Below are 25,959 nucleotides of genomic sequence, written 5' to 3'. Positions count from 1 at the left end.
AATGGAGGAAGTTCGCGAATTTGAAATTCCAAAAAATAGACCAAACTTAGAAGCTGACGTTACTATCTCACAACCATTGAAGCACAGACTATCAAATAACTCAATGCCTGGGCAATTAACAACAATGTTAATGGCTTCTACAGCAGTTTTAATGAACTTTGATCCAATATTTATGTGGATTGCTCTCTTCATTTCTTTTACATTAGTTATAAACGGCCAGCCAACTCTTGCAGTTAGATTAACTCCCACATTATTTGGAGGTATGATAATATTTAGATATGCTATGATTGTAAATGGAAAAGCTCCACAATTCAATAATATATTCCCCCCATTATTTAAGCAATATTTTTATTTTATTAATAATTTTCTCCCAAAATTGTTATAGATCAATTAATACCAAATACTCACATATTTCAGTAATTTTTATACTAAATAAATCATTGTTTTTATTATTATATATTTTCCATTATTTTTTTTTTAATGAAGAGTTTTCGCATTGGTTGAATAATAGTAAAAGCATCAAGTTGTATGGTGCAACAAGGTAAATAAAGTATATTTTGAATAATTGAATAAAATATTTCTTTGACTCTGATACCTGCGATTAATCAAAAGCATACATTATCTGCATATGTGAAATCAGCATGTTCCTTGCATTCCAAACAATGGAAATAACAATTTTCAAGATTTATTTTTGTAAAAAAGACACATCCTGCCAGTATTTCAATGAAAATCATAATTTTTATCAATCAATATCATTAATTCCAAAAAGAAATTTTTGTCATATATTTCGATTGAATAAAGGTGACTCGTATATCATTTTTTTTTTCTCAACATTTCTAAAGTTAATGGAAACTATTATTGCTGATCTGGAAAACAACATTCATAAGCTCGAGGCAATCGAAAAGGATATTGCAGAAAATCCATTCAACCCCGTCAAGCAGCAGGAACTTTTGACATCAGAAATGAATGCCCTTAAAGACAAAGTATTAAATCTTTCGAAGGTTTGCTTGACTGATATCAATAAAACAATCGAAGAATACGACAAAATGACTAAAGATATCACTGCAATGGAAGGATCATTAAAGTATGTAAAGGAAAAGTTTGGATCGGATGTTATTGTTAAAGGCTTCCTCCCACCACCATTCGAGCCAGAGAAGGACAGCGAACAAGAAAACAACATGCCAAAAATCGAATTACCAACAGGAGATTACGTCCTTAACTTTAGTGCTCTTGATCAAATCGGACAAACAGTTGACTGCGTTGCAAACAATATTGAAGGTATGCCGCTAATCAGGGAAATCCCTCCTGACAGAAAAGAGCAATTACTTTGGTCTAGAAACGAAGATTATTTCGTCGAGCAGAGAACAGGACCAACCTACGATCCAGCAATGTCAACGTTTGTACAGAATTATGGCATTGAGCCTTCACTTTATCCAACTGAGCCAGATGCTGATCGCTCTACAACACAAGGCGAGATTGAACATGCCTTGAATGCAAGCGCTGCTGAAGACGGATCTTTATTGGCTCAGGCTCCTCCAGCAGCTGAAGTTGACTAATCAGGTGCAATTCCACCTCCTCCCCCTCCACCAGCAGAGGCACCACAGTGAAATAAGTATTTCAGCGACAAATGTATATTTTTAATCTTTCTTTTTTACGATTCGATAAATAGTATAATTTTTTTTTCCTTTTAACTCTGATATTTTTGTATGAAATATAACTGATTGGAAATAATCCATCTGTAAATGTATTATTCTGTCATTTATATGTCATTATATGTCTGAGCAATTCCATGAAAAAGAAAAGGTACTGGCATATCATGAAGGAACTCACGAATACCTTAAGGCAGTAATCGTAGGTATCGATGAGGAAAAGAAAATGGCATATGTTCACTATCATTTATTAGATAAAAGAGAAGAAAGATGGATAAATTTAAATTTAATACGAAAACGCAAAGCATCTCGATATGCAGAAGGTGTAGAACCACCATCTATCAATATTTCTTCTGATCAATCAGATTATTCTGATGATGATTACAGATCTCTTTTTGAAATTAACTTCTCCAAGAGGCATAGAGAGAGACAAACAATTAGAAACATTAATAAAATCATTTACGGCACAACAGAAATCAATACATGGTATTTTTCACCATATCCAAAACAATTTTACCAAGATACAATATACATATGCGATCATTGTGCATCATATTTTCTTACAAAAGAAGATTTAGAACAGCATATACAAGAAAACAGCGAAATAAATCCACCCGGAAAAGAAATTTATCGAAAAGACAACATTTCTATCTTTGAAATCAGCGGGTTTAGTAACAAATTTACATGTCAATCACTAGCATTACTATGTAAACTCTTTTTGTACCAAAAAACTATTATCTACGATATTGAAGGTTTCATCTTTTATGTTCTATGCGAAGCAGACGAAACAGGAGCTCACATTGCTGCTTTCTTCTCCAGAGAAAGGGAGTCGTACGCAGGAAACATCTTAAGCTGCATAGTTACTCTACCTCCTTACCAAAAGAAAGGATATGGAACTCAGCTCATCTCTCTCGCGTACGAGATTGCGCGGCGTTCAAAGAGATGCGGGCCTCCAGAACACCCTCTGTCGCACTTAGGGAGATTAGCTTTCATTCGGTACTGGAGCAACATCATGGTGATCACTCTATATGAGAACAAAGGAAAGATTAATGATATAAAGGACATCGTAGTTAGGACAGGGATCGATATGCGTGATGTTATCGAGGCCTTGAAATCACTGAATTTAATTGTGAGCCAAGATGGGGAAACATTTGTTGTTCCCGATTGGAACACAATTGAGAAATCTTATACCCTGATTAAACAAAAAGGATTTGATATAATTGATACCAAAATGTTAATCTGGGATCCAACAGAAGAAGATATATAAATAAACTATCAATATAAAATATTTAGTTAAAATTGACATTTTTTAACACAAATATGAAATATCAAGATGCTGGATCTTAACAGAACTTCGACCATTCTGGTTATCTTTTAGAAAAATCATTTGTACAGCGAAGAAACAATCAGAGGAATATAAGAATTTTGTCAATTCCTTTGTTGGATACATTATAAGATAAAGGAACATTGAAAATAAAGATAATTATCAAGTTCGCTGATCACCTAAAACATGTCAACAAATTTGTCAATTCCGTTGTTGAACGAATAAAGAATAATAATCGAATCAAGTTAATTTGGAATGTAATATTTCGTTCATGTGATAAATCTTGTCTTCCTCTAAAGAATCATGTTTCGCTTGCTTCACATTTTTCACAATGAATTAATCAGGGCTTAAAATCTCATATACCTTCTCTGCTTTTGTTTGAATTTCTTCTCCATAATCTGAAGATGAAAGACAGTGCTCAATGAAGTCAGAGCAATTTGAAGCCAAGTAGTTTCGAAACTGATTTCCACCAGATTCTTCTTCCTGAATAAGACCATTAAGAAGTCCGGTTAGTATGATAAGAACAGTGTTTTCTCCAAAATCTTCAAAATTTTCAAGAATTATTTCAAGAATTTTTGATTCTTTAATATTAGATATATCAATGAAGTCTGCGTAACTAATTAAGATTGAAATACATGAGTAAACAAGATATTTCACAATTTCAGAACAATCTTTGAGAATAACTTCAAAAACATTCAGAATGTTGCACTCTATTGCTTCTCTTACATATTGCGATGATAGTGTGCATATAGATGCAATAACTGGAATAGAGTATTGGGATAAATCAGGTTTTGATTCAATGAATTGAGTAATTCTTGAGATAAAGCTATCATTTTTATCAAAATCATAGTTTGATATCGTTAATACTGTTAATTGATTCTTTGCAATACAATTAAAAACTTTTAGTAGTTCAATTTGAAAATTTTCGTCGTCTGAATCTAATAAATCAAATAATTGATCAAAATTATTGGCAATCAGTTCTGCAGTATAGTCAGAAACCATTTTTTGAAGGACTTTCGCTGCTGAAATTTTGAAATCCGAATTAAGAAATTCAACAACAACACTAAACAATTCTTTACTTGCTTCATTACAATTAGATACTAAATGCTTCATAACTTCTAAACACGAATTTACTAATGCTTTTTCTTTTAAATCTTCTAAAATTATGTTAATCATTCCATTTTCAATAAACTTCAGACACATAGACTGATATTTACACAAAACACTTATTAGCATTAAATTTTCATTAGAAAATTCATAGGATTGTCCTTTTTGCGAAATTATTTTTTGAATTATTGTGTCATTAACTACACTCTGTGCTAGATTTGGATGATATTCGAAGAGTTTTCTGCAGAAACGAAAAATACATATCAATTGCTGATCTGTTTTTGGTGATGATAACGAACTTAATATGAATTCTGTAATACCTGTTGAATTTTCATTTATTAAGTCATAGTTAACATATTGTATCGAGTCCCAAACATGAAGTGGTATTTCGAAAAAATTCTCAATTAAACCTGAGAAAAAATCAACGCAAATACGGGTAAAATCGGACTCATTTTGATTAAATATCCTATCCTCTAGTCTTTTTTCTTGCTTCCTGCTCTGAGATTGGCTCAAATTGAATTCCAATAGAAAATTAAAAAAGATTGTCACTTTTATTCCAAAATTATTTTGTTTGAACTTTAATCATTGGTACCTTTTTTGGGATTTTGGATATTAAATCATAGCTCATTGGAGACAATACCAGCCAATATCATCGTTGAACATCTTTAAAATGATTTTTAATTTTAGTAGTATATGTTGACGGGTTGTGTGACTTTTTTTGTAAACGTAAGAATTCATACAATATCGAACAATTTTGTATCATTTTTTTTAACATATGAAGTAAAAAATGTATGATTCTTACGGTTTTTATTCTTACGTTGAGTAGGTGACAAAAGTGCATACTCTTAAACAACCGTCGGATTTCCGGGTGAAATCGTGACACACTTTCGTCTTTCGTAGGCAGTGGTGGTTGTTACAAAAGGTAACTTCGAATGTAGCGTGAAATCTGCAAAAAAAATTCTGAAATTTGAATGGATAACACAAAAATTGAATAGTTTACGTCAATAAAAAAGAGAAAAATGAAGCCAATGTGTCTCGAACCTAGGACGTAGAGCAGCAATCACACTGTTTATCCCATTACACTACATGCATCTCTCACCTCAGTCAATGAGATCAACTATATGATAACTTTTTCCCCATTAGATTCTTGTGGAAAAGTGACAAATAGCAACTTTGACCCTCTCTCTTCTTACGTTTTTGAATAAATCAAGATTTAAAAAATTTTCAAAATTGTAAGACATTTAGACTCATCCCATACATAATGAAATAAATCATTAAAAAATTAACATTAATTTTAAAATAATTTATTTTTTTATCTTTTATAAAAGAAGCTATATATAGATGATGTCAGATATTCCGCGATTAATTAAACATTGTTTAAATCCTGAATGGGTTAAACTTCAATTTAAAAATGAAGATTGTGAATTATTAAATGAATATGAAAGCCAAAATAAGCTAATGAGGTATAAATATAATGATAAAGAATATTTAATTTCATGGAATCAATGGAGTCATAATCAAAGACCTCATAAACGAGTAAAAGAAATTGAAAATAAACTTCTTACGAAAAATTAAAACTTAGTTATGTTTATTATTTTATTTTTTTATTTTGTATGAAATGAGTGAATCAAAATTCGTGACTGTAAATCAATTAATGAATAAACTTTCACCAATTCTCACCCAGGTTAAACAAGTAGACGTTTATTTTGATGATTACATACAAAGTTTATTTTATAAAGGTAAGTTTAATATTAAACCTATTGCTTTTGCATTTGATGGTAAATTAATCGAAAATTCAAAAATTTGGGAATTAATTCCGGATATTGAATTTATAACAAATATTAAGGATAAATGGTTTAAACAACAAAACCACCTCACTAAAGTTCTTTGTAGATTAATGATTAAAACTGAGGAAAAAGAATTTAACAGGTTTAAATATCATCCATGTAAAATTTTAGAACTTGGTAACGAAAAACTTCAGAAAAAATTAAACGCAAGACTATCAAAAGATAGAGTTGAAAGAGTAAATAAACTCGCTAAAGGTAATGGTAATGATGAAGAAGAATTTGATGAGTTCAACATTGAACTTTAAGAAACTAATGATTATTTGAATTTATGAAATCAATTATTTGATTCATTCTTTCTTCAATCTCTTCTATTCTTTTTGTTAAATCATCAATTTTCATTAATGAGGTGATTCTTGATTGAGGAATAGATTTCAAACTAACCACTCCTTTTATTTTTGAAATTTTGAATCCATCAACTTTAAACATTTTATTCAATTTACATGTTGTCAATTCTTCAAATAATTTTTTATTATTAGCATAATAGTCATTAAATTCTTCAACAGATGAAAAAATTTTTATTTCAGTAATTGGTTTAACAACGTTTATTTTTTGTTGAACATTTTCACTTTCATTTATTTCTTCCTCCTCTGTTTCATTTATTTTTAAAATCGGTTTCATTTATCATTAAATAAAAATTAGAATATAAGTGATGAAATATATTTTTTTAATTAATATTAAATCAGAAATGGCGGCAGGATTCTTTAAAAAATTATGGGATGGAATTAAGAAAGCTGCGGGTTGGGTTCATAAAAAGATTATTAAACCCATTGCAAACTTTTTGGCACCAGTAGCGAAAACGGCAGGAACTATCATAGGTGGAGTATTAGGTACTAAAGCAGGTAATCCGGCGATGGGAGCACAAGCAGGTAACGCAATTGGTGAATAGCTGAAGGAATACTTAATAAAATAGGAGGTAGATAGTGGAAAAATAAATTATTTTAAAATTATTTTTATCTTAGTATCGGTTGTAGTCTTTGATAAACTTTTTCTCCTTTATTTAAAACTTCTCTTATTGGGGCAGCTTTTGGTGTTATTGATTCAGCAACGTCACTAATTGCTCTTTATTCTTAAATATCCAATTTGCTCCCTTCTTCAATGTTTCCCAAACTTTACTCGCTCCTCTTTTTACTTTATCCCACAGTTTCTTAAATATACCCGCAGCCATAGTTGATTATTTCATTAAAATTAAAAATTCATTTTCATCTTTTAATTTTGTTTTTATTTATTAATAAATGACGACTAACTATTTGGTGCCAAACACTAAACCGATTAATGGAAATGTGTTTCATTCATTCGAAAAGATAAATGAAATATTCGCAAAGAATGACGGTAGAAGATTATTATAGAGAACTTGAAAGTTCATGCTATGACTCTGATGCTCCATATTTTGATGATAAACAAACTCATTTAAGAATTACAATCCGGCTCATGATGTGAACCAATTAGGTGACACATATATTAAACGCAAAGTTAAAGCAACTCTAGTTTCAAATAAAGCTTTCACATGTGATGCCGCTTTTAAATGCATGCGTTTATTCGTTGGTTACAAATCATCAAATCAAAGCTTTAAACAATTAGAAGTAGAAACCGAAAGAGGTGATGCCGGTTATCTTCAGATGGATTGCGCCCGTGAATCTTTCGCATTTGCAACATATAAACCAAAATCAGAAAGGAAAGTTAAAAAGTTTTGTTCATTCGTTATATAATAATGTTCAAAAATATGATAACTCAGTATGTGGTAAATATATTGACCCTTCAGAAGTTTTTCAAGAAAGCAAATGAAGAAGTTGATATCACTTTTGATATGATTATTCCGGTAAATGATTTGTTAGCATTTCAGGCGTTCGATGATTATCCTAAATCATTTGTGAAATCATTCTTAAATATTATGTTTTCAGGGATACTTTAGTATTTTGTCAGGTTGACCCGTTAAGAGTTGCTGATTTACAAAATTACGTTTATGAAAAGATAACTGATGAAAATTACGAAAAGATTATGAATCATGTTTATAAATATGATCGCAATTCCAACAAATCGGACTTCCTGCCAAATTAATTACAAGCTTAGCCGCTACATCTGCTGAGGCAACAGTTGATGACGTTATTATTTCATGCACAAAGATGAAGTTTTAGAGGATAAATGCATTACACCAGGATACGTTTAATTGAAGAATCAGTTAAAGCAATACCACGTTTATTTAGTAAGGAAGATCCATTCATGATTCCAGCTCAACATATTGACGTTCGTTCACTAAATGGAGGTTGCATCACTCCTGAAGGTATTAGCTCAGATTTCTCATACGCTCTTCCATAATGTTACAGATGTTGTGTTAACATTTCCGAAGAATGCAATGCAAAGAACGGTTTTAAGAAAATCCAATGCTTCGAGGTCTTCAGGTCACTATAGATTCCAGAAACTTCCCCGATCAAGCGATGACCACAGTGGGCGACATATTCTTTACACGTATGCCTCAAGCTTCTGATTTAGATGGAGTGAATGAATGCACAGAAGAATACGAGGACTCATTAACTAGACCACTGAATGCAGATGATGGCACGCCATTAGCTAGAACATGGAAAGACCAAACTTCATTCTTATGCACTATTCCAGTTCAACGTGATGGAGCGGGTATATTCTTTGATGGATTAGAAACTTTCAACTCACAAGTTACAGTACAAGTGAAAGCTTATCCAATCATTCAGGGTGAAAATGACACTTACTGTTCAAAGGTGACAAATCCTCCTCAGGTTTGGTTTACTAGGACTACATATTGGACATGGACACCGGACGAAGGTTTGAAATATCATCCAACAGGTACACCACCACAGTATAGAAGTTCATATGATGAAAATATTGATGAATAGAAATGTTTAAAATTATAAATTTATTTTTGATTAAATGGATTTAAATTCATCCACCCCTTATGAAGAATTAGCGGGAGTATATAATACATACGTAGATGATATGATTAATGAAGCATTGAGTGATAATAGAAATGCTCTATCTAAGGAAAAATTAATGAAAATTCCATATTCTGAATGTTACTTAAATTCAATCACTGCAGCAATTGGTAAACAGAATAAAGGTAAAACATTAACGATATTAAAACAAATTATCATTATTGCTAACATTCCCCTATTCACATGTGTTAATTTATATCAACCGTTCAGGTTCACCATCAGATGATACATTTGAATCTTTAAAGCATTTAATCAAAATTCCAATTATTTATTTATCACAAGAAGAAGCAGAAGATTATTTAAAAAACTTTTTAATGTATAAAGAATTATATAATACAATCAAGAAGCAAGGATTAGAGGATAAAATTATTGATAAACAACGGGATGAATTATTTGAAACACTTTCTATTTCAAATTTTGATAGAGAATTTTTGCATTCACTCATTTTTCTAGATGATGCAGTGAAATCAAAACTAATAACAAATGAGAAATCATATTTTAATCAGTTATTAACTCAATGTCGACACATTCAGTGTTCATTCTTTATGGCTGTTCAATATTTCAAAGCATTAAGCACAAACATTAAATCAAATCTATCAACACTTTTCATTTTCAGTGGGTTTAGTCGTCAACAGTTGAACGTTATGCTTTATCAAGTGAATTTACCAATGAGCATTAATGAACTTTACACACAATATCAGCAATTAGGTGAACATGGAAAAATAATAGTTGATTTAAATAAAGGAAGTGTTAAATTTGATTAACTTTTTATAATTAATTTTTATTTTTTATTTATAATTAAACATGACAGAAATGGCAAATCTTCTACAGGTTCCATTAAAACAAGAACAAACAAAAAGGTGCATATAATAGAACTATGAAAGTTCCTGATGGAATGAAAGAATTAGTTCATATTGTTGCTGGTCTTCAAAAAGATGTTAAACAAATGAGAAACGTTTTAACATTACCAGAAGCTCAAGCATATGCCAAACGTCAAGGTCCAAATTGGGAAGCACACGAAGCAGACATTACGGGTCCAAATGGAAAACCCGATGGTATAAATGAAGTTTTCGTTACTGATGGTCAAGGTAATATTAAAGTCATAAATGGTTACAAATTAACTATAACTGATTATCCTAAACGTAAAGCATATAATGAACGTTATCCTATGCAATTTGATGAAAATGGAAAAGCTGTTAAACAATACATTGGAGAAGGTGAAAATGGTCCAATTAATTCATACCGTTATAATCCATATTCTTATTTCAATGAAGAATTAAATGCTATTGAAGAGGGACCGGATGGATTACCACAATATTCTAACCAGTTTGATGGTCAATATGCAAATATTAGACCTGAAATTTCAGCTAAGAAATTCTTTAAAGTTGCTTTATTCGATCCAGTTTTCGCAAATGTTAAAGATGAACTTAAACATCAATTCCAACCAATTATAGTAGCAAGAATTGCATCAGGTGCTTTATCTCAAGCATTCAAAGATTTAATTAAGAAACCATTATATCAGCAACGAGGTTTAACTTATGATTTAGTTAAGGAATAGATAAAAGAAAATTTGAGAAATCAGATGATTATAAGAATGCAATTAATGAATATATTAGGTCTATTAATTACAATGAACCAGCTAAAAATCAACTTCAAGAACAAATACAGGAATAATAGATTCAAAACTTCCAGCAAAATAAAAGTTTAAATATATTTTTTTATTCGAATATAAATGAGAAGACGTTTCACTAGTCAAAAGAACACTAACGCAAAAGCAGAGATTACGGTTGGTTATAACGTAAATGATGATAAATCACGAATTATTCAAAATGTTAAAGTTAATGTTAGCCCTGAATTAACAAGGTCAGCAACTCAACCAAATTTATTAACTCGTGACTTACCGAAAAAGGAGAGGAGCAAAATAAAGAAGATGGAGACCCAATCATTTTATCTGAACCCGGTAAAGAACCTGTTGAAATTCCCACTTATCCAACATACCCCCCACCTCTTTCATCAAACATCGAGAACCCATATAAAATAGACATTAATTCTGAATTAATGAAAATTTACCGTGATATAATAATTAATAATTATGATTCAATAATAAATTTAATTGACCAATCCGGTTTAATTATTTTTACCTTATGAATCATTAATTCACATTATCGCCATTCTTTGTGATGTTCAAGATTCAGACGTTAAGATTCAATTTTTCATAGATGATGAGGTTTCATGCTGCGGAACAGTTGCAAAAATAAATCCTATAAAGGATATTAGCACAATTAAGATATCAAAGAACGGAACAACAACTGAACTTCATTTAACATATAATGATATTTATAATAAAATCGTTGATGAATATAAAATATCACTTGAAAAATTCTTTGTTAAGGCTATTTAATATTCAAGCATTAACATTATCGAATAATAATCCTTTGAATCATAATCAATAATAATTGACCTTTCACCAGTTTCTATCGTTTGTTTTATTTCTTTTTGTTCCCCACTACCGGATCGGTCATTGTAATTGTTTTTGTTATAGTATCAGCTTTCTTTAACTTCAATCTTTTTCCATCGGGATATTTAAACCAAAATTCCAAAAATTCGATATTGTCAATCTGTTCATATTTTAATCTATCAATTACATTTTTAATACCATCTGAAAATCTTATGAAATGGTCATTATATGGGTTTGATTGAACTAAATTTGAATGAAGTGAAATATAACCTGTTGATGAATATGACACTGACTCATATTTTCTGAAAACACTAAAATTTATAACATGAATGAATTTCTTATTCGTTGAATTTATGAATTCTTGAGGTAATCTTATTCTAGTTTTATTTATCACTGGAAAATAACGCTTTACCATATTTTTAATCGTAATAAAAATATCAATTATCAATATTATTTCGAATAATAGCTGTGAATTAAATTTAACAGTTAGCGGAATTTATAATGTTACTCTCGTTTCTGTGAGTGGTAAATTTAATCCCATTCTTTTAGACCCTTCAGATTATATATCATTTATTAAAGATGACCTTGAAAAAACGTATGATATGTATATAAATAATGTGATAGCGAAATGGGATATTAACATGATTTTAAGTTATTTAAATGAATCATTTATCGTATGGTATGAAGAAAATTTTAAATCAAAACCCGATAAACTTTTTGAACTTGATGAAATAAATAACCTTATTAAATTCCCGCCGAAAATTAAATTTTGTACTCCTCATCTTCGTTCATTGTTGTGGGATATTAAATTTTGAAAAAGATGTTGGGATGTTTTGTATTCTGACACTGGTTCCAATTTCATTTTAATCAAATGTGATAAAGTTAATACCCCAATGAGATTTTCACATCAAACATTAGACCCTAACTCTTACCCATCAATACAAAACATTTTATCCATCAACTTAAACACATTTTTTATCATATCCGTTTCAATTATCCGGGAATTCATTTATTCTTCATTCAAAAGATTTATCAAATATTAAATTTAGAATAACTGACCTATTTGATTGTGATTTAGAATTTATGAATGAAATATTATGGCAATTTCAAATAGAGAAAATAGCTGATGAGATAACGAATTAAATATTTATTTTTAAATCGTAATAAATGATTAAACAACAACAACTTAAGGCGCAAAGCGCCCAGGTCCTTCAGACCATTACATACGCCATATATGCATATAATTCAAAGACGGCAGAACAAACGCAAAGGTTGAAATATGGAGATTTGGAGATAGTATTGAAAATGACCATTTCGAATTCGTTTGCAAAGTGGTGCAGTGATATCAAATATAAAAGAAATTTTATTTATGAATTCAAAAATTAAAGGAATAACGGATGATATAACATCAATTCCACCAAAGAACAGAGATATTACGCATTAAATGCATTTCCTAAAGTTTTGAAGATTGGAAGATTTAATTTAAATGAGGAATTCATAGAAGGTTTCCTAAACGACAATGAAGAAGTGGATAAGGAATATGTGGATAGTGAATTAAATAAGAAGGCAAATTTGTTTATGTTGATGAAAAAGATAATGAAATTAAAGAAAATGTTGAATGGTATCATGAATGGACATCGGAGACTTTTAAATTAAAGCTGATACAGGATGGGTTCAGGATGTTTAGGACCTTAAAGCAGATAAAACTTATGTTGATGAAAAAGATAATGAAATTAAAGAAAAGGTTGAATGGTATCATGAATGGACATCGGAGACTTTAAAGTTAAAGCTGATACAGGATGGGTTTCGGGATGTTTAGACCTTAAAGCAGATAAAACTTATGTTGATGAAAAAGATAATGAAATTAAAGAAAAGGTTGAATGGTATCATGAATGGACATCGGAGACTTTTAAAGTTAAAGCTGATACAGGATGGGTTTCAGGATGTTTAGACCTTAAAGCAATAAACTTATGTTGATAAAATTATGCAAAGAAGTCGGAAGTAAATGATGTGATTACAAGCATGAAAAATGAAATACTTCAAACATTATATCCTGTTGGTTCTATTTATACGTCAATGAACTCAACAAATCCGCAACAGTTCTGGGTTTTGGTACGTGGAAGCAGATTGTAGACAAATTCTTATACTGTGCTAGATATTCAAAGCAAACAGGAGGTTCGAAGAAAATTAAAGAAGCAAACCTTCCACCGCACACTCATACAGGAACTACAAACTTTTCTGGCGACCATAGCCACTCATTAAGAGACCACCCATTATACAACTCAGACTATAAAGCTGGCAATGACTTTATCTCCATCTTATAACAATGCAGCAAAAAAGATTTTTCGACCAACTGAACCAGGAGGAAATCATTCACACACTTTCACAACAAATCAACAGGCTTGGGTAAAGATTACATGCCACCATTTGTGACTATATTCGCATGGTACCGAATGAACTAAATATATTTTATGTCGTAATTAATTAGTAATGAAGTAATGGATGAACTGCAGAAATAAATTTTATCGTTAATGTTTACGTTAATGGTTTCAGTTATTCAATAATTAATTATTTTTGAAGAACTGAGGTGTCACTACGTCACCATGTGTCACTCGGTTAATTAACTTCTCTGAAAAATGAGACAACATGACATTTTGACAACAGTCCTGGAAATAAATTTTATCGTTAATGTTTACGTTAATGGTTTCAGGTTATTCAATAATTAATTATTTTTAAGAACTGAGGGGTCACTACGTCACCATGTGTCACTCGGTTAATTAACTTCTCTGAAAAAATAGACAACATGACATTTTGACAACAGTCCTGGAAATATGATGCAGTCCAAAAATAAAGTTAGTTTTAAAATTATTTTTATTTTTTTATTCCTATATAAATGACAGCAACAAACAACAACAGCAACTATATCGTTTCTGATGAAAAAGTTATTGATTCATTAGCTGAGAATTAGTTGTGGCAGAAACTAAAACCCTCAACGAAAGAATTGGTGAAAACAAGATTGATTTACATAACTACCTCAAACACGATGGAGGAAGAGGAAGGAAAACTGGTATGGCTTTATTAGTAAATAAAATTTCAAATTTAATGATTATAGATGTTGATATCAATAAATCTACAATGATGAACTTAAAGAAACAGTTAGAAAGAATATTATCAAAACTTTCGGAAAAGATGTTATCGTTAAAACTGCTTCAGGAGGTCTTCACATTTATTGCAACACTAATTTCTTCTATGCAGTTTCGAACAGAATGATTAAATGTTATTCCTGCAATGATTATGATATCGATATCATGACTTCTATGGATGATTCAAAGCGTTCTTTAGTAGTTATGGCTGATTCAAGAGTTCGCAAGAATGCAACAGAACCAATCAATACATACTCATTCATTCGTGAATTACGACTCGACCATAACCAGAACAGTGAATGATATATTAAATGATTTGAATATTAAGGTAAGAGTTGAACAGAAGAACGAAAGAAAGACTATCATGAATGAAAACAAAGATGTAAACATTGACGATAAACTTGCCCAGAGCATAGTTGATGGCATCAGTGATTTTGAAGTACATAATGACGGTGGAAACATGAATTTAGAAAAAGAAGTTACATTATTCACACTGTTTCAAGCAATTAAATTCGTTACCTAATCATTTAATTAATGAAGCATACGATAACGTTTAAACTTCTGCAGCTTAACTGAAAATGCAAAAAGTAATTTTGAAAAAGCACGTAGTAAATATGCACATTTAATGACTTCTCCATTTGTTTTAGTGAAGATTCTAAAACTTTATCAAAAGGAATATTATGATGAATATGTTTTACCTTTATTACGTAAGCCAAAAATAACATTTGATATAAAACTTGATGACTCGTTTTGATAACAGATATTAGACGCAAGGCTGAAAATCATCAGTATAAAAACAGTTCTGAAGTAATTGAGGATTTATCACATGTAATCCGTTTTGTAGATTGTGGAAACAAATACTTCATTCAGAAAGATTACAACATACACGACAAAATGAATCAAATATCATTCGTTCTTCAATCAAACATGAAAGAGTCACTCAAAATGATTAAATTATTTAAAGAAGAAGGTAAAACAATAACAGCATGGGACGTACTATTAAATCAATTGTCTTCATTAACCGTTAAGGGTGTTTGCTTTAAATCTGATTCTCCAGATGTTTTCTCAACGTTTCAGGGTTATAAATACAACGTTCTCGAAAAACCAGATTACTCAAAAATTGAGATGTTTATGAATTTCATTAAAGAAGCCATTTGTGATAATAACGATGAAGTGTATAAATACCTTCTCGGCTGGATTGCATCAATGATTCAACATCCTGGAATCAAGAATGAAACAGCAATTATTTTGAAAGGACTTCAGGGAACAGGTAAAAACAGATTTACAGACATTATTTCTGAACTTCTCGCTGGTTATTCATGTAAAAACATTACCGAAATAAGTGAGCTAACGGGTAATTTCAATTCGGTGGTTGAGAATAAAATGTTTCTTGTACTTAATGAACTCAAGAATGTAGGTGAAGACAGACTCGCAAACTTCAACGCTTTGAAATCAATTATTACGGATAATGAGATTAGAATTAATGAAAAGAATCAACCCAGAAGAACTGCTCAGAATGTTGCAAACTTCATTTTCGTAACTAATAATGTCTACCCTGTCAAAATTGAAGTTGGAGACAGAAGATACGTAGTTTTAAGAGTTAATGGTAAATTTAAGGGTCAATTTGATTACTTCAAGAATTTGATGAATTCATGCACAAAGGAATTTTATGATAACCTTTTAACATATTTTATCAATTACGACCTTTCATCATTTAATGTACGAATCATACCGATGACTGAAGCCAAACAAGATTTAATTGAATTATCAACAAATCCTTTAGATGTATGGATAAATACACATTATGATGAATTGTGTGCAGGTATGACGTGTGAAAATGCTCTATTCTGCAAACCATCAGACATGAAAGACAAAAACTTTCAAATGAGCATTAAAGATAAATGTGATAAGAAACAGAGAAGAATAGATGGTAAACAAACATGTTGTTATGTTTTGAAAGAAGAAATGAAAGGATTATATAAACAGGTTGAACCAAACGATAATGAGGATTCATTTACTGACGATGAAATACCTGTAAATGAAGCTTTATAAAGTATGATTTGAATTTATTTTTGCATTAATCCTGCTGTGTTGTCAAAATGTCATGTTGTCTCATTTTTTCAGAGAAGTTAATTAACCGAGTGACACATGGTGACGTAGTGACACCTTCAGTTATTCAAAAATGCTTCATAAGTGCCTTCCTCCTTAATCCTGCTGTGTTGTCAAAATGTCATGTTGTCTCATTTTTTCAGAGAAGTTAATTAACCGAGTGACACATGGTGACGTAGTGACACCTTCAGTTATTCAAAAATAATTAATTATTGAATAACCTAAAACATTAACGATAAAATAACTGATAACAAAATTTTATTTTTATATAAATGGATACCCCACAAGCTCAAAATTTACCACGAATCATAACAAGGGAGGAAATGATAAAAATGATGCAAGAACTAATTAAAAACAACAAACCACGAAAACCGAGAAGATGCGGTTATGCAGTAATGATGGAAAGAAGAACCTAGAAGGGTTCGGGAAGAGGAATAAAAATTAAATTTGGATTGAGTTTAAAAATTCATCTTTATTAAATTCATCTCTTCCAATCAATTTATTTATTCTATTAAATTCTTTTATTTTTGCTTCACTCAGTTTAAGGATTGAACGGTAAGTTTCTAATTTTTCGATTATTTCTTTCCTCTCTTTATCGTTTTCAACCCCACCGCATTGCGGCTTCTTTTTGTAATAGCATATTTTTGATTTAATTCTGTTTAGTTTCTTTTTATATTCATTGTCTGGACTCTTGGCTGCTTTGTTGTCACTCATTTCTTACGAAATAAAAAAAATTAAATATTATTTAAATATAATGGAGTAATAAAATAAATCGGAATTTCTATTAATTTATTGTCAACTTCAACTAATGCATTGCCGTTAATATATCTAACAAATTCAGCTATTGTGTCAAATCTTCGTCTTCTTTTTGTCATTGATTTATCAGTTTTTCCATAATCGAGATGAATCAAACTTTATCCCTTGTTTAAAATTCATGAGCCCCGAATTAATTTGTTCACGTTTAACATCATTTAACCTTTCCATTTGCTTTCTAATATATTCCCATTCTTTTGAAATATCATTTTTCATTTCCACTGGTTTCATGTTTATAGTTCTATGCCATGTATTATTGTAATAATATACTAACTGTTGTATGATGGAGTCATGATTTCCATCCCAGTATATCTGACCGTTAACCCCTAACGCATCTCTAAGAGTTCTCATTACCGCATCAACTATTTTATTATGAAACGTATATGGAGAGGATGAAAAGAAAAAATTAATTTGTGGGAAATAATGAGCCATAGCTGCCTGAAATCCTTTATCACCATCACCCCTGATATTATCTACTCTTTCATGATCTAGTAAGTATTGTATAGCTCTTCTTGTTTCCTGTTCTGTTTTCCCTTTCACTGGAATGCAATATAAATATCTAGTGTTAATGTTAATGGCAAATAAATAAGTAACGTTTCCTTTTGAATATTCCAGATGATCGATTTCGTATGAATATGGATATGGAGCAAATGAAAGGCGACTAAATTTTTCCTTTAACGGTTGAATTTTCGGGTCAATTGGTTTATTTAATATCTTGAAATCCTTTTTAAAATCTTTTTGCTTCTTTAATGTTTGAAATGGATATAATAAAGTGAATGATGAAGGATTAACTGAAGGAGGAGGAGGTACTGTCGTTGGAGGTTTTGGTGTTGCAAGTGGTTTAATTTTATCTGCTTTGATTTTGGATTTCATTCCCCCCTTCATTAATTCTGGATGTATTCTATTCATTTGTTTTAAATATGCTGTATATAAAGGTTTGATATACTTTCCCGCTTCGAGTTTATGTTGAAGGATGAATTCCAAAAGTTGATCTTCATTTAAAAGTCGGGCTGAATATGGTTTAACTAATGAATCATAAATTAAAGCTTGTGCTTCATTTATGGTCTGAAGGACCTGGGTGTTTTGCGGCTCATGATTATATAATTTATATAATTCATCAATATCTTCTTCTGTTAATACTTTATTTTTGAAATCTTTCAATTGTTTAAGTTGTGATTTAGTTTTTTCCTTTGTATATTCATTATTTTTAATTTTGTCTTTAATTTTAGAAATTATTTTATCATGATATTTCAAAATTTCATTTTTATAATATGGATAATAATAATCCATATCATCACCCGTTATATTGTTATTATGTTTTTGGAGATATGATTTTAATTCATAATAATTAAGAAAATTTTGATTAAGTACTAAATCATCAATTAAATTTTTTAAATCTGTGTTATCCATTTATATAAAAATAAAATAAATGTTTAAGGGTGCCCACCTCTTTGAATCATAGTATCAAAACCATTATTTACGGTTCCTTTTGTCTCTTCTGTGGCATTTTATTAAAAAATAAAATTTTAAATTGTTATTAAATAAATGGCATACAACATCCATTTTCACAACATACAGCCTTGTGTGTGCTCCTGTTAATGCAGTCTTACCGATTGTTAAGGCGAGTCATTGACCCGTTTTTAAGTTGTAAATTAATATTCTGACCATCAAATATCACTTTATCATTTATTATATCCAAATATTTTTAGGTGTTAATTGTTTATTTTGTCGTAAACTAACACCTTTCATTTTTGTGCAATCTTTTTAAAATCACTTCCATCAATTGAACCGTTGAATGATGTATAACACTTGGGGCATAAAGCAACCATGTTATCACCTTGTTTCTCAATTGCTAACCCAATAACTTCTTCTCATGTGCTTTTTCTTCAGCTTTATTCTTTAATTTAGGTTTAAATTTCTCATCAAAACAGAAGAAATCAAATGGTGCGAATTTGAAAATGTTTTTATCATAAAATTGTTTATCGGTAACAATTGCTTGAAATGCTTGAGTGTTAGGAAGATTTGGGTCGCCAGCGATTGCCCAATAAGATGAATCAGTATCACCTTCAATGAAATGAAAACGATTAACATTCAAGCATTTATACATAAAATCATAAATGAAAACCAAATACCAGTATTTAGCATTATCTAAAGTGAAGAATGCCTCTTGTAAACATGTATCACATCTATAAAATCTATCTTTAAGCATCACTTGATATGTATCTTCACCTATTTCTCTTATGTTTTTAAACTTATTTGACATACATGCAACGCGTGCCTTCTGTGCATTCATTATTTTAGTCTTTGCGTAATTTTGTGTATTCATTGCATCGTAACCATATGATCCATTAAGTGAAATCTTGCAAAATAAACTTTTCCTTTATTTCCTTCTAATTCAGCCTTTTGTCTTTCGTTCATAAATTTGTTCGCAAATTCATTAAAACAAGTGTTTTTAGTAAATGTTAAAATTGATTGAATGTCATCAATGATAAAATGAAATCTGTCTATTAGATACCAAAGATAATAAGAAGAAAATGGTTGATATTGGTTGTGTGTTGATGCTAACTGAGTTAATTTCCTCTGTTTCTGGTCAACCGGTAGATTGTTTGATTTCATGTAATTATACATAAAACTGCCAATTGTTTTTTCATCTGTGATAATATCTAAGTTTCTTATTATCGGTAAAAAGTTTATGTAATCATTAATGTATTTTTCATCAATGTGACCCTTTACTTCAGCCACGAATAAAGTATTTTTCTTCTTAATTATTCCCAGTGCTTTTGCTTTCTTTGTTGCTGTATCACAAATGATAACACCATTCAATCTTCCCGGCATATACATTTTATGGTCAGTATATTGAATGAAATCATGAGATTAGATGAAAATGATGAAGGATATAATGAATTAAAATCAACACCAACGAAATGAGTCATAATGTTGGTGGTGTCCTCATTTGATACAGTTTTAGTTTCTGGATTATATGCAAGTTTATTAATGTGCGTGATTCCTTTAAGATTTACTCTATGTTGAACATTTGATAAACCACCAGTAATTCCATTACGGAGAATGTGATAAGCTTCAACTGAATCTAAAGTCATTGGTAAATTATTTTTTAATGCATAATTTCTTAAATTGATTCTTAAACGTTGAACATCTTCATCTTTATTTGATTTTACGACATTGCAATAACAACACATTAACTGACAATTTTCTTTGGTATGTGGTTTTTCATTATCGATTCTATCCAATGTTGGTTTATTTGCATATGTAAACGCTTTACCACACATTTTGCATTTAGATGAAAGGATTAAATCGTGATAGTATTGAAAATCATCCATTGAAACATTATTTTTAGTATCCCTTTCTGCTTTTTCATCTTGTTTCTTATATGATTCAATTTTATATTTCCAATACTTTTTCGTTAATTCAAAACTTGATTCTATCTCTTCCTCAGGATATTTTTCATTAGGATTAAAGTCTTTATATGCTAAAGCGTAACGAATCATTGAAGCATTCGATGATAAAGAAAGATTATGAAGCGTGTCATATTTTATAAACAAATGTTTCTTCAATAATTTTATCGATTGGGTCAATCATAATTTCAACATCTTTATTGCAATAATGAATAAAATATTCTAATCTATTCTTAAAATTTTTAGCATCATTGAGATATATTTGATAATCACTATCTGATATAGTTTCTTGGGTTAATGCTGAATAAAATGAATCTTTCGTGAATGGTTCCTCTTTATATAATTCTTCTTCGTAATTTTCCCATGTGATGAATTGATAAGGGAAAAAGGATTTAACACGTGATTTATTGTTTCCGAAATCTTGAGTGAATTGGTCTAATGTCCCACCCGCTATATAATTTCTGATGTCAATAAATCTCAATTCATATGGAACGTTTGTTTTCTTTACAATGATTTGCTTAAATTGTGAAGATGAACCCAGCATTGATTTTATTTTCCATTTTGCAGTGTTTAAATCACGAAGAATTAAATTTAAATCAAACTTTCCCGAATTAAAACCTATGATATTCACTTTATTGAATTCCTCATCTAGAAGTTCTTTAAATGCTTCCTTCTGTTTTTCATTTAATATATGAGACAAAGTCCCCGCCGTTTGCGACTTCAATAATTCATTGTATTGACTCATATTTGATTCAACAACTAATGAACAGGTTGAAAATAAAAACTCAATCCAATCAGAAATAAAAGAATCACTCGAAGTTAAGCAAAAATTCCTCGTATATGTTTTATCGTTTAATTTAACCGTTGATGATACCATGAATGGTTTTAAGTAAGCATTCAAAGTTGCACACTCAGAAAGTTGTAATTCTTCTTTAGTCTCTAATGTTTCAAAGTCAAAAGTAATATAATATCTTGTCGGTTTATAATATTTCTGCAAGTTGTGAGCTAATAACCACTGATACATCTTCTGTTTCGTAATATGTGGTGCATATGGTTGCTGTGTCTTTTGCAACTGAACGTCTTGAATTAATCTTCCATTATTTTCTTTACATTTCTCACAATGCTTTAAAAATCTTCTTTGGTTTTTCCTTTCTGGATCATCACGGATAGAATAAACTTCTTCTTTACAATATGGACAAACTTTATAGCCAGTGAGTGCTTCAACGTCTGTTATTCTATCAGCGTGAAGTTTTCCACATGGACTCTGTGTTAATAAAATATTTACTGTTTCAAATTCTGGATCTATCATTATTGATTCCACTAATGGAAAGTCTACCTTATTTATGTCCACGTCTTCTGGTTGAGGATCACAATAATAGAAATCAATATTAACATTTAACATTCTCGCTAATCTCTCACTTTCTGATGAAATGTCAAACCCGTCATATGCATCTATTGCTTCATTTAAATAGCTTCTACGAGTTTTAGGATTAACACCATCAGAATGTTATAGAAGCGTTTAAATAACCTTCTACCTTCTGCTCTAATTTGATTATCATTCATTTTAGCTGTTCCGTTTTTGTTCATTTATGTAAGAATAAAAAATTAAAAAATAAATAAAAATAAAGTTTATTTTTTAAAGCCCATAAAATGAATTAAGAACACATAAATTTTTATCATCTGCGACGTGACGAATACATTTTAATTTACTCAAGAATGCGTACCCTGATACATTAAATCTAATTCCTGTCTTATTTAATTTCACAACTTTGAAAAGGAATGTATGAATAGCTATAAAATGATGAGAAGATGTTTTATGGGTTGCTTCCATTTTTTCTGAAATAAATGAATAAATATAATGCTTATACGTTTTCATATCTTTTATATTCTTAATAACGAATGGTATAGACCTTTCCACTTCGTCTTCCTTCGGTGCTGTTCTTTCATATGAAACATTATTGGTATCTTCAATAATGAAACCACAATCACACAAAATTTTATAGGTTCCAATGGTTTCTTTTGATATTTTATCTAATAAATCAAAAACTTTATCAACACCTGTGCATTTATTTAAATAATAATTTGTGTAAATATCATGATCTTCTTTCTTAATCGTATTAGTTGCATATGTCACGTTTTTAAGAGCTTTTTTGAATTTTTCGGAATCTAAAGGTGGTGAAAATAAGATACAAGGGTATTCTTCATTATCAATAAATTGTAACTTATGTTTACGAATAAATTTAGTACCTTCTTCTGAAAGTGTTTCGTCTATTTCACCATCTAATAAATTTTGTGTTGATTCTGAGACATAATTTTTATATCTTTCTTCATGAGATTTCTGTACTTCTGATTCTGAAGCTGGGATATTCATTAAACCCTCTACTTCATTTTCATTATATTTTTCAACTTCTCTTAATTCCTTAATTTTTTCATCTATTTCATCTCTTATTTTTTTCAGTCTTTCAATTTCATTGTATTCATCATCTTTAATCCGTTCTTCATAATATTCAGGGAAAACATCAGGTTCTTTAGGTTTTTCTTCTTCAGATGTGGGATATAAGAAATTTATAACATCATCTTTATTCATTTTTCCATCATAATCTAAATCATTTAATAACTCCGCGAATTTTTTACAATTTCTTAAATAATATTTATCAACTTCATAACCCACCTCCTCTAATATATCCTTTATTTCCTCGTTTGTGAATCCTAATTTTTTAACGTTGTTAGTTTTGACGCTCATTTCATACAAAATAAAAAATAAAATAATAAACATAACTAAGTTTTAATTTTTCGTAAGAAGTTTATTTTCAATTTCTTTTACTCGTTTATGAGGTCTTTGATTATGACTCCATTGATTCCATGAAATTAAATATTCTTTATCATTATATTTATACCTCATTAGCTTATTTTGGCTTTCATATTCATTTAATAATTCACAATCTTCATTTTTAAATTAAAGTTTAACCCATTCAGGATTTAAACAATGTTTAATTAATCGCGGAATATCTGACATCATCTATATATAGCTTCTTTTATAAAAGATAAAAAAATAAATTATTTTAAAATGTGTTTAGTATATAATATTTATTACTAATTTATTTAATAATGTCGCGCTTTCTTATGAATTCATGACTTAAAAAACGTAAGAATCATACATTTTTTACTTCATATGTTAAAAAAAATGATACAAAATCGCTCGATATTGTATGAATTCTTACGTTGACAAAAAAAGTCACTAAACCCTTCCACATATACTACTAATTTTCATCCCATTTTATTCAAAAATATAAAATTGATTTGAAACAAGAAATGAACAGTATGATTGGAATATCACAAAATAATTCGCGAATTTTTATTAGATTTTATGTTTTTCAAATCAATTATTTCTTGAAGTGATGAATCGCTAGCTTGCATGATTCCTTATAAGACATAAAGATAAATTTTATACATATTTTAAGAGGTTCATTGAAAATTGTAATCTTTCAAAAATGGATTACTCAGCTTTACTTGATTCTCCTAATTATCAGAAATGCCTACGCGGTATTAGGATGTTTAACTCAGATTTAGAGACAAATCCATGCGAAACACTTAATAACTTTCATAAATACAGCAAATCATTAATTCATATCTTTTTCGACCTCGATTATTTAGAAATCGCACATCTTTCTATTACAGAAGCAATACTTAGATACGCCAGACTCTTTATTGACCAGCTTTCTAAGAAAGCAAAACTTGAATTAGTTCTTTTTTGTCTGGAATGTTGCAAGGAATGCAACTCCGATCGATATGCATTCTTTTTATCTCTTGACATATTCAGAGTAGAGTATTACTCAGATTTTATTAAGTCGATCATCTCAGGAAAAGATTCTCCATTTTCACAGCTAAGTATTAAAGATTTATTAGTATTTGTTGAATTTAAAATATGCGAGGACTTCTTAATGACACAAATGGATCATATTTTTAACCAATTGTCCAAAAGTCCCAAAGAAACAGCAGATATTATTGTAAGAATCCTTAAAAGAGATCAAACTAACAAAGTTGCAGTGAATCGACTGAAGAATATATGCAAAAAGAACTCTACATTGCTTCAATACATTCCAACAGAGACTCTGACACTATTCTTGATGGATAAAGAGCTTAACATCTTGCTACAATCCCATTCTAAGAAATCATATCCTGCATTATGCGAGAAATTCGCTTTTGAAAACCAAATTATCCGATTTTGCAAGTCCCCGACAGATGTTATTAAGAAAGAATCGATACCAGAATATGTTCCATATAAGAAACAATCATTGATTTTGCCTCCTGGAGCTCAGCCATTTTCAATTGTCCATGAAGCTGATAATCTTTCAAAGATGTGTCTTAAGAAGTCTCCATTTGAGAAATTCAATCAAACAATAGCACATAATACGAAAAGAATCAAAATTGACACTAAAAGTGAAAATACTCCTAATTCTACTTTGATGAGAAACAGAGGTGCATCAATTGTTCTTGCTCCAAAACTGTTGCATGAATGGGGTGTTAAGAAAGGAGGAATTGGCCACAGCAAGTGGCAGAAGCGATATTTCGAATTCTTTTCTTCCGCGCGCTGTATCATCTGGCGCGAATCTCCTGAGAGCCTTACAATAAGTGGGCTAGTTATCATCCAAGATAATACAATTATTTCTCCAGCTCTTTCTCATAAAGGATACTATAAAATACGAATTGATCCATCTCAGGGCGAAAAGAAATATGAAATAGCCTTCGAAAAAGAGTCGATTTGCAACCAATGGGCGCAAGCTCTACAATCTCTCTGCACAAAATAAAATTTTTATTATTTATAATGAAATAATGATTTTTTTTTCAAAGTTTGAGAGACTTAATAGAAATATTAACAGGAACCGAGTGGAACAACGATGTTTATTAAGGTAATGAGTCAAAAGGATATAAATTTTTTAAAATAATTCTGAAGGAGAGCACAATATAGAAAAGAAGTTATAACCATGATGCTTCTCAACATCTTTTTTAAAAAATATGCAAATATGTGACTGAAGAAATTTAAAAGACACAAACTATAGTTTAATTACAGTTTCTTTCCATTTCATAAAGTAATAATTCAACAATTTGACAAGCTTCATCATTTTCCAAATCCGA

The 25,959-nt window shown here is 30.0% G+C and overlaps 8 protein-coding genes and 3 pseudogenes across 11 annotated transcripts, besides 2 other annotated features; 5 read left to right on the top strand and 6 right to left on the bottom strand.

The window, feature by feature from the left end:
* Positions 1–711: 711 nt before the first annotated feature.
* Positions 712–1,691, top strand: TVAGG3_0075570 (uncharacterized protein; the record flags this gene model as incomplete). The annotated part of the gene is made up of 1 exon (XM_001330130.1): positions 846–1,556. One exon carries the CDS (start codon positions 846–848, stop codon positions 1,554–1,556), a length of 711 nt encoding a protein of 236 aa, XP_001330165.1.
* Positions 1,692–1,773: 82 nt separating this feature from the next.
* Positions 1,774–2,916, top strand: TVAGG3_0075560 (histone acetyltransferase protein; the record flags this gene model as incomplete). Its single annotated transcript, XM_001330129.1, has 1 exon — positions 1,774–2,916. The coding sequence occupies one exon, from the start codon at positions 1,774–1,776 to the stop codon at positions 2,914–2,916; it is 1,143 nt and encodes a 380-aa protein (XP_001330164.1).
* Positions 2,917–2,963: 47 nt separating this feature from the next.
* TVAGG3_0075550 (armadillo (ARM) repeat-containing protein family) lies at positions 2,964–4,605 on the bottom strand (the record flags this gene model as incomplete). Its single annotated transcript, XM_001330128.2, has 1 exon — positions 3,310–4,209. One exon carries the CDS (start codon positions 4,207–4,209, stop codon positions 3,310–3,312), a length of 900 nt encoding a protein of 299 aa, XP_001330163.1.
* Positions 4,606–4,900: 295 nt separating this feature from the next.
* Positions 4,901–4,930: a mobile genetic element.
* Positions 4,931–6,877: 1,947 nt separating this feature from the next.
* On the bottom strand, positions 6,878–7,092 carry TVAGG3_0075530 (annotated as a pseudogene). Its single transcript has one exon. A coding segment is annotated over exon 1 (215 nt).
* Positions 7,093–8,222: 1,130 nt separating this feature from the next.
* Positions 8,223–23,644: a mobile genetic element.
* Positions 12,513–13,807, top strand: TVAGG3_0075520 (annotated as a pseudogene). The gene has a single exon. A coding segment is annotated over exon 1 (1,295 nt).
* Positions 16,133–16,540, top strand: TVAGG3_0075510 (uncharacterized protein; the record flags this gene model as incomplete). The annotated part of the gene is made up of 1 exon (XM_051221860.1): positions 16,133–16,540. The coding sequence occupies one exon, from the start codon at positions 16,133–16,135 to the stop codon at positions 16,538–16,540; it is 408 nt and encodes a 135-aa protein (XP_051106846.1).
* On the bottom strand, positions 17,039–17,311 carry TVAGG3_0075500 (uncharacterized protein; the record flags this gene model as incomplete). Its single annotated transcript, XM_051221859.1, has 1 exon — positions 17,039–17,311. One exon carries the CDS (start codon positions 17,309–17,311, stop codon positions 17,039–17,041), a length of 273 nt encoding a protein of 90 aa, XP_051106845.1.
* Positions 17,526–18,820, bottom strand: TVAGG3_0075490 (integrase core domain containing protein family; the record flags this gene model as incomplete). The annotated part of the gene is made up of 1 exon (XM_051221858.1): positions 17,526–18,820. A coding segment is annotated over one exon (1,295 nt), but the record flags the coding sequence as incomplete, so codon positions are not given.
* On the bottom strand, positions 19,340–20,508 carry TVAGG3_0075480 (annotated as a pseudogene). Its single transcript has one exon. A coding segment is annotated over exon 1 (1,169 nt).
* TVAGG3_0075470 (uncharacterized protein) lies at positions 22,460–23,566 on the bottom strand (the record flags this gene model as incomplete). Its single annotated transcript, XM_051221857.1, has 1 exon — positions 22,460–23,566. One exon carries the CDS (start codon positions 23,564–23,566, stop codon positions 22,460–22,462), a length of 1,107 nt encoding a protein of 368 aa, XP_051106843.1.
* Positions 23,645–24,314: 670 nt separating the features above from the next.
* Positions 24,315–25,631, top strand: TVAGG3_0075450 (PH domain-like family; the record flags this gene model as incomplete). The annotated part of the gene is made up of 1 exon (XM_001330125.1): positions 24,315–25,631. The coding sequence occupies one exon, from the start codon at positions 24,315–24,317 to the stop codon at positions 25,629–25,631; it is 1,317 nt and encodes a 438-aa protein (XP_001330160.1).
* Positions 25,632–25,959: the final 328 nt, after the last annotated feature.

Source organism: Trichomonas vaginalis, chromosome IV, assembly GCF_026262505.1.
Source record: "Trichomonas vaginalis G3 chromosome IV, whole genome shotgun sequence".
NCBI classification, from domain to species: Eukaryota; Parabasalia; order Trichomonadida; family Trichomonadidae; genus Trichomonas; species Trichomonas vaginalis.
This window is presented reverse-complemented; position numbering and strand designations above follow the sequence as displayed.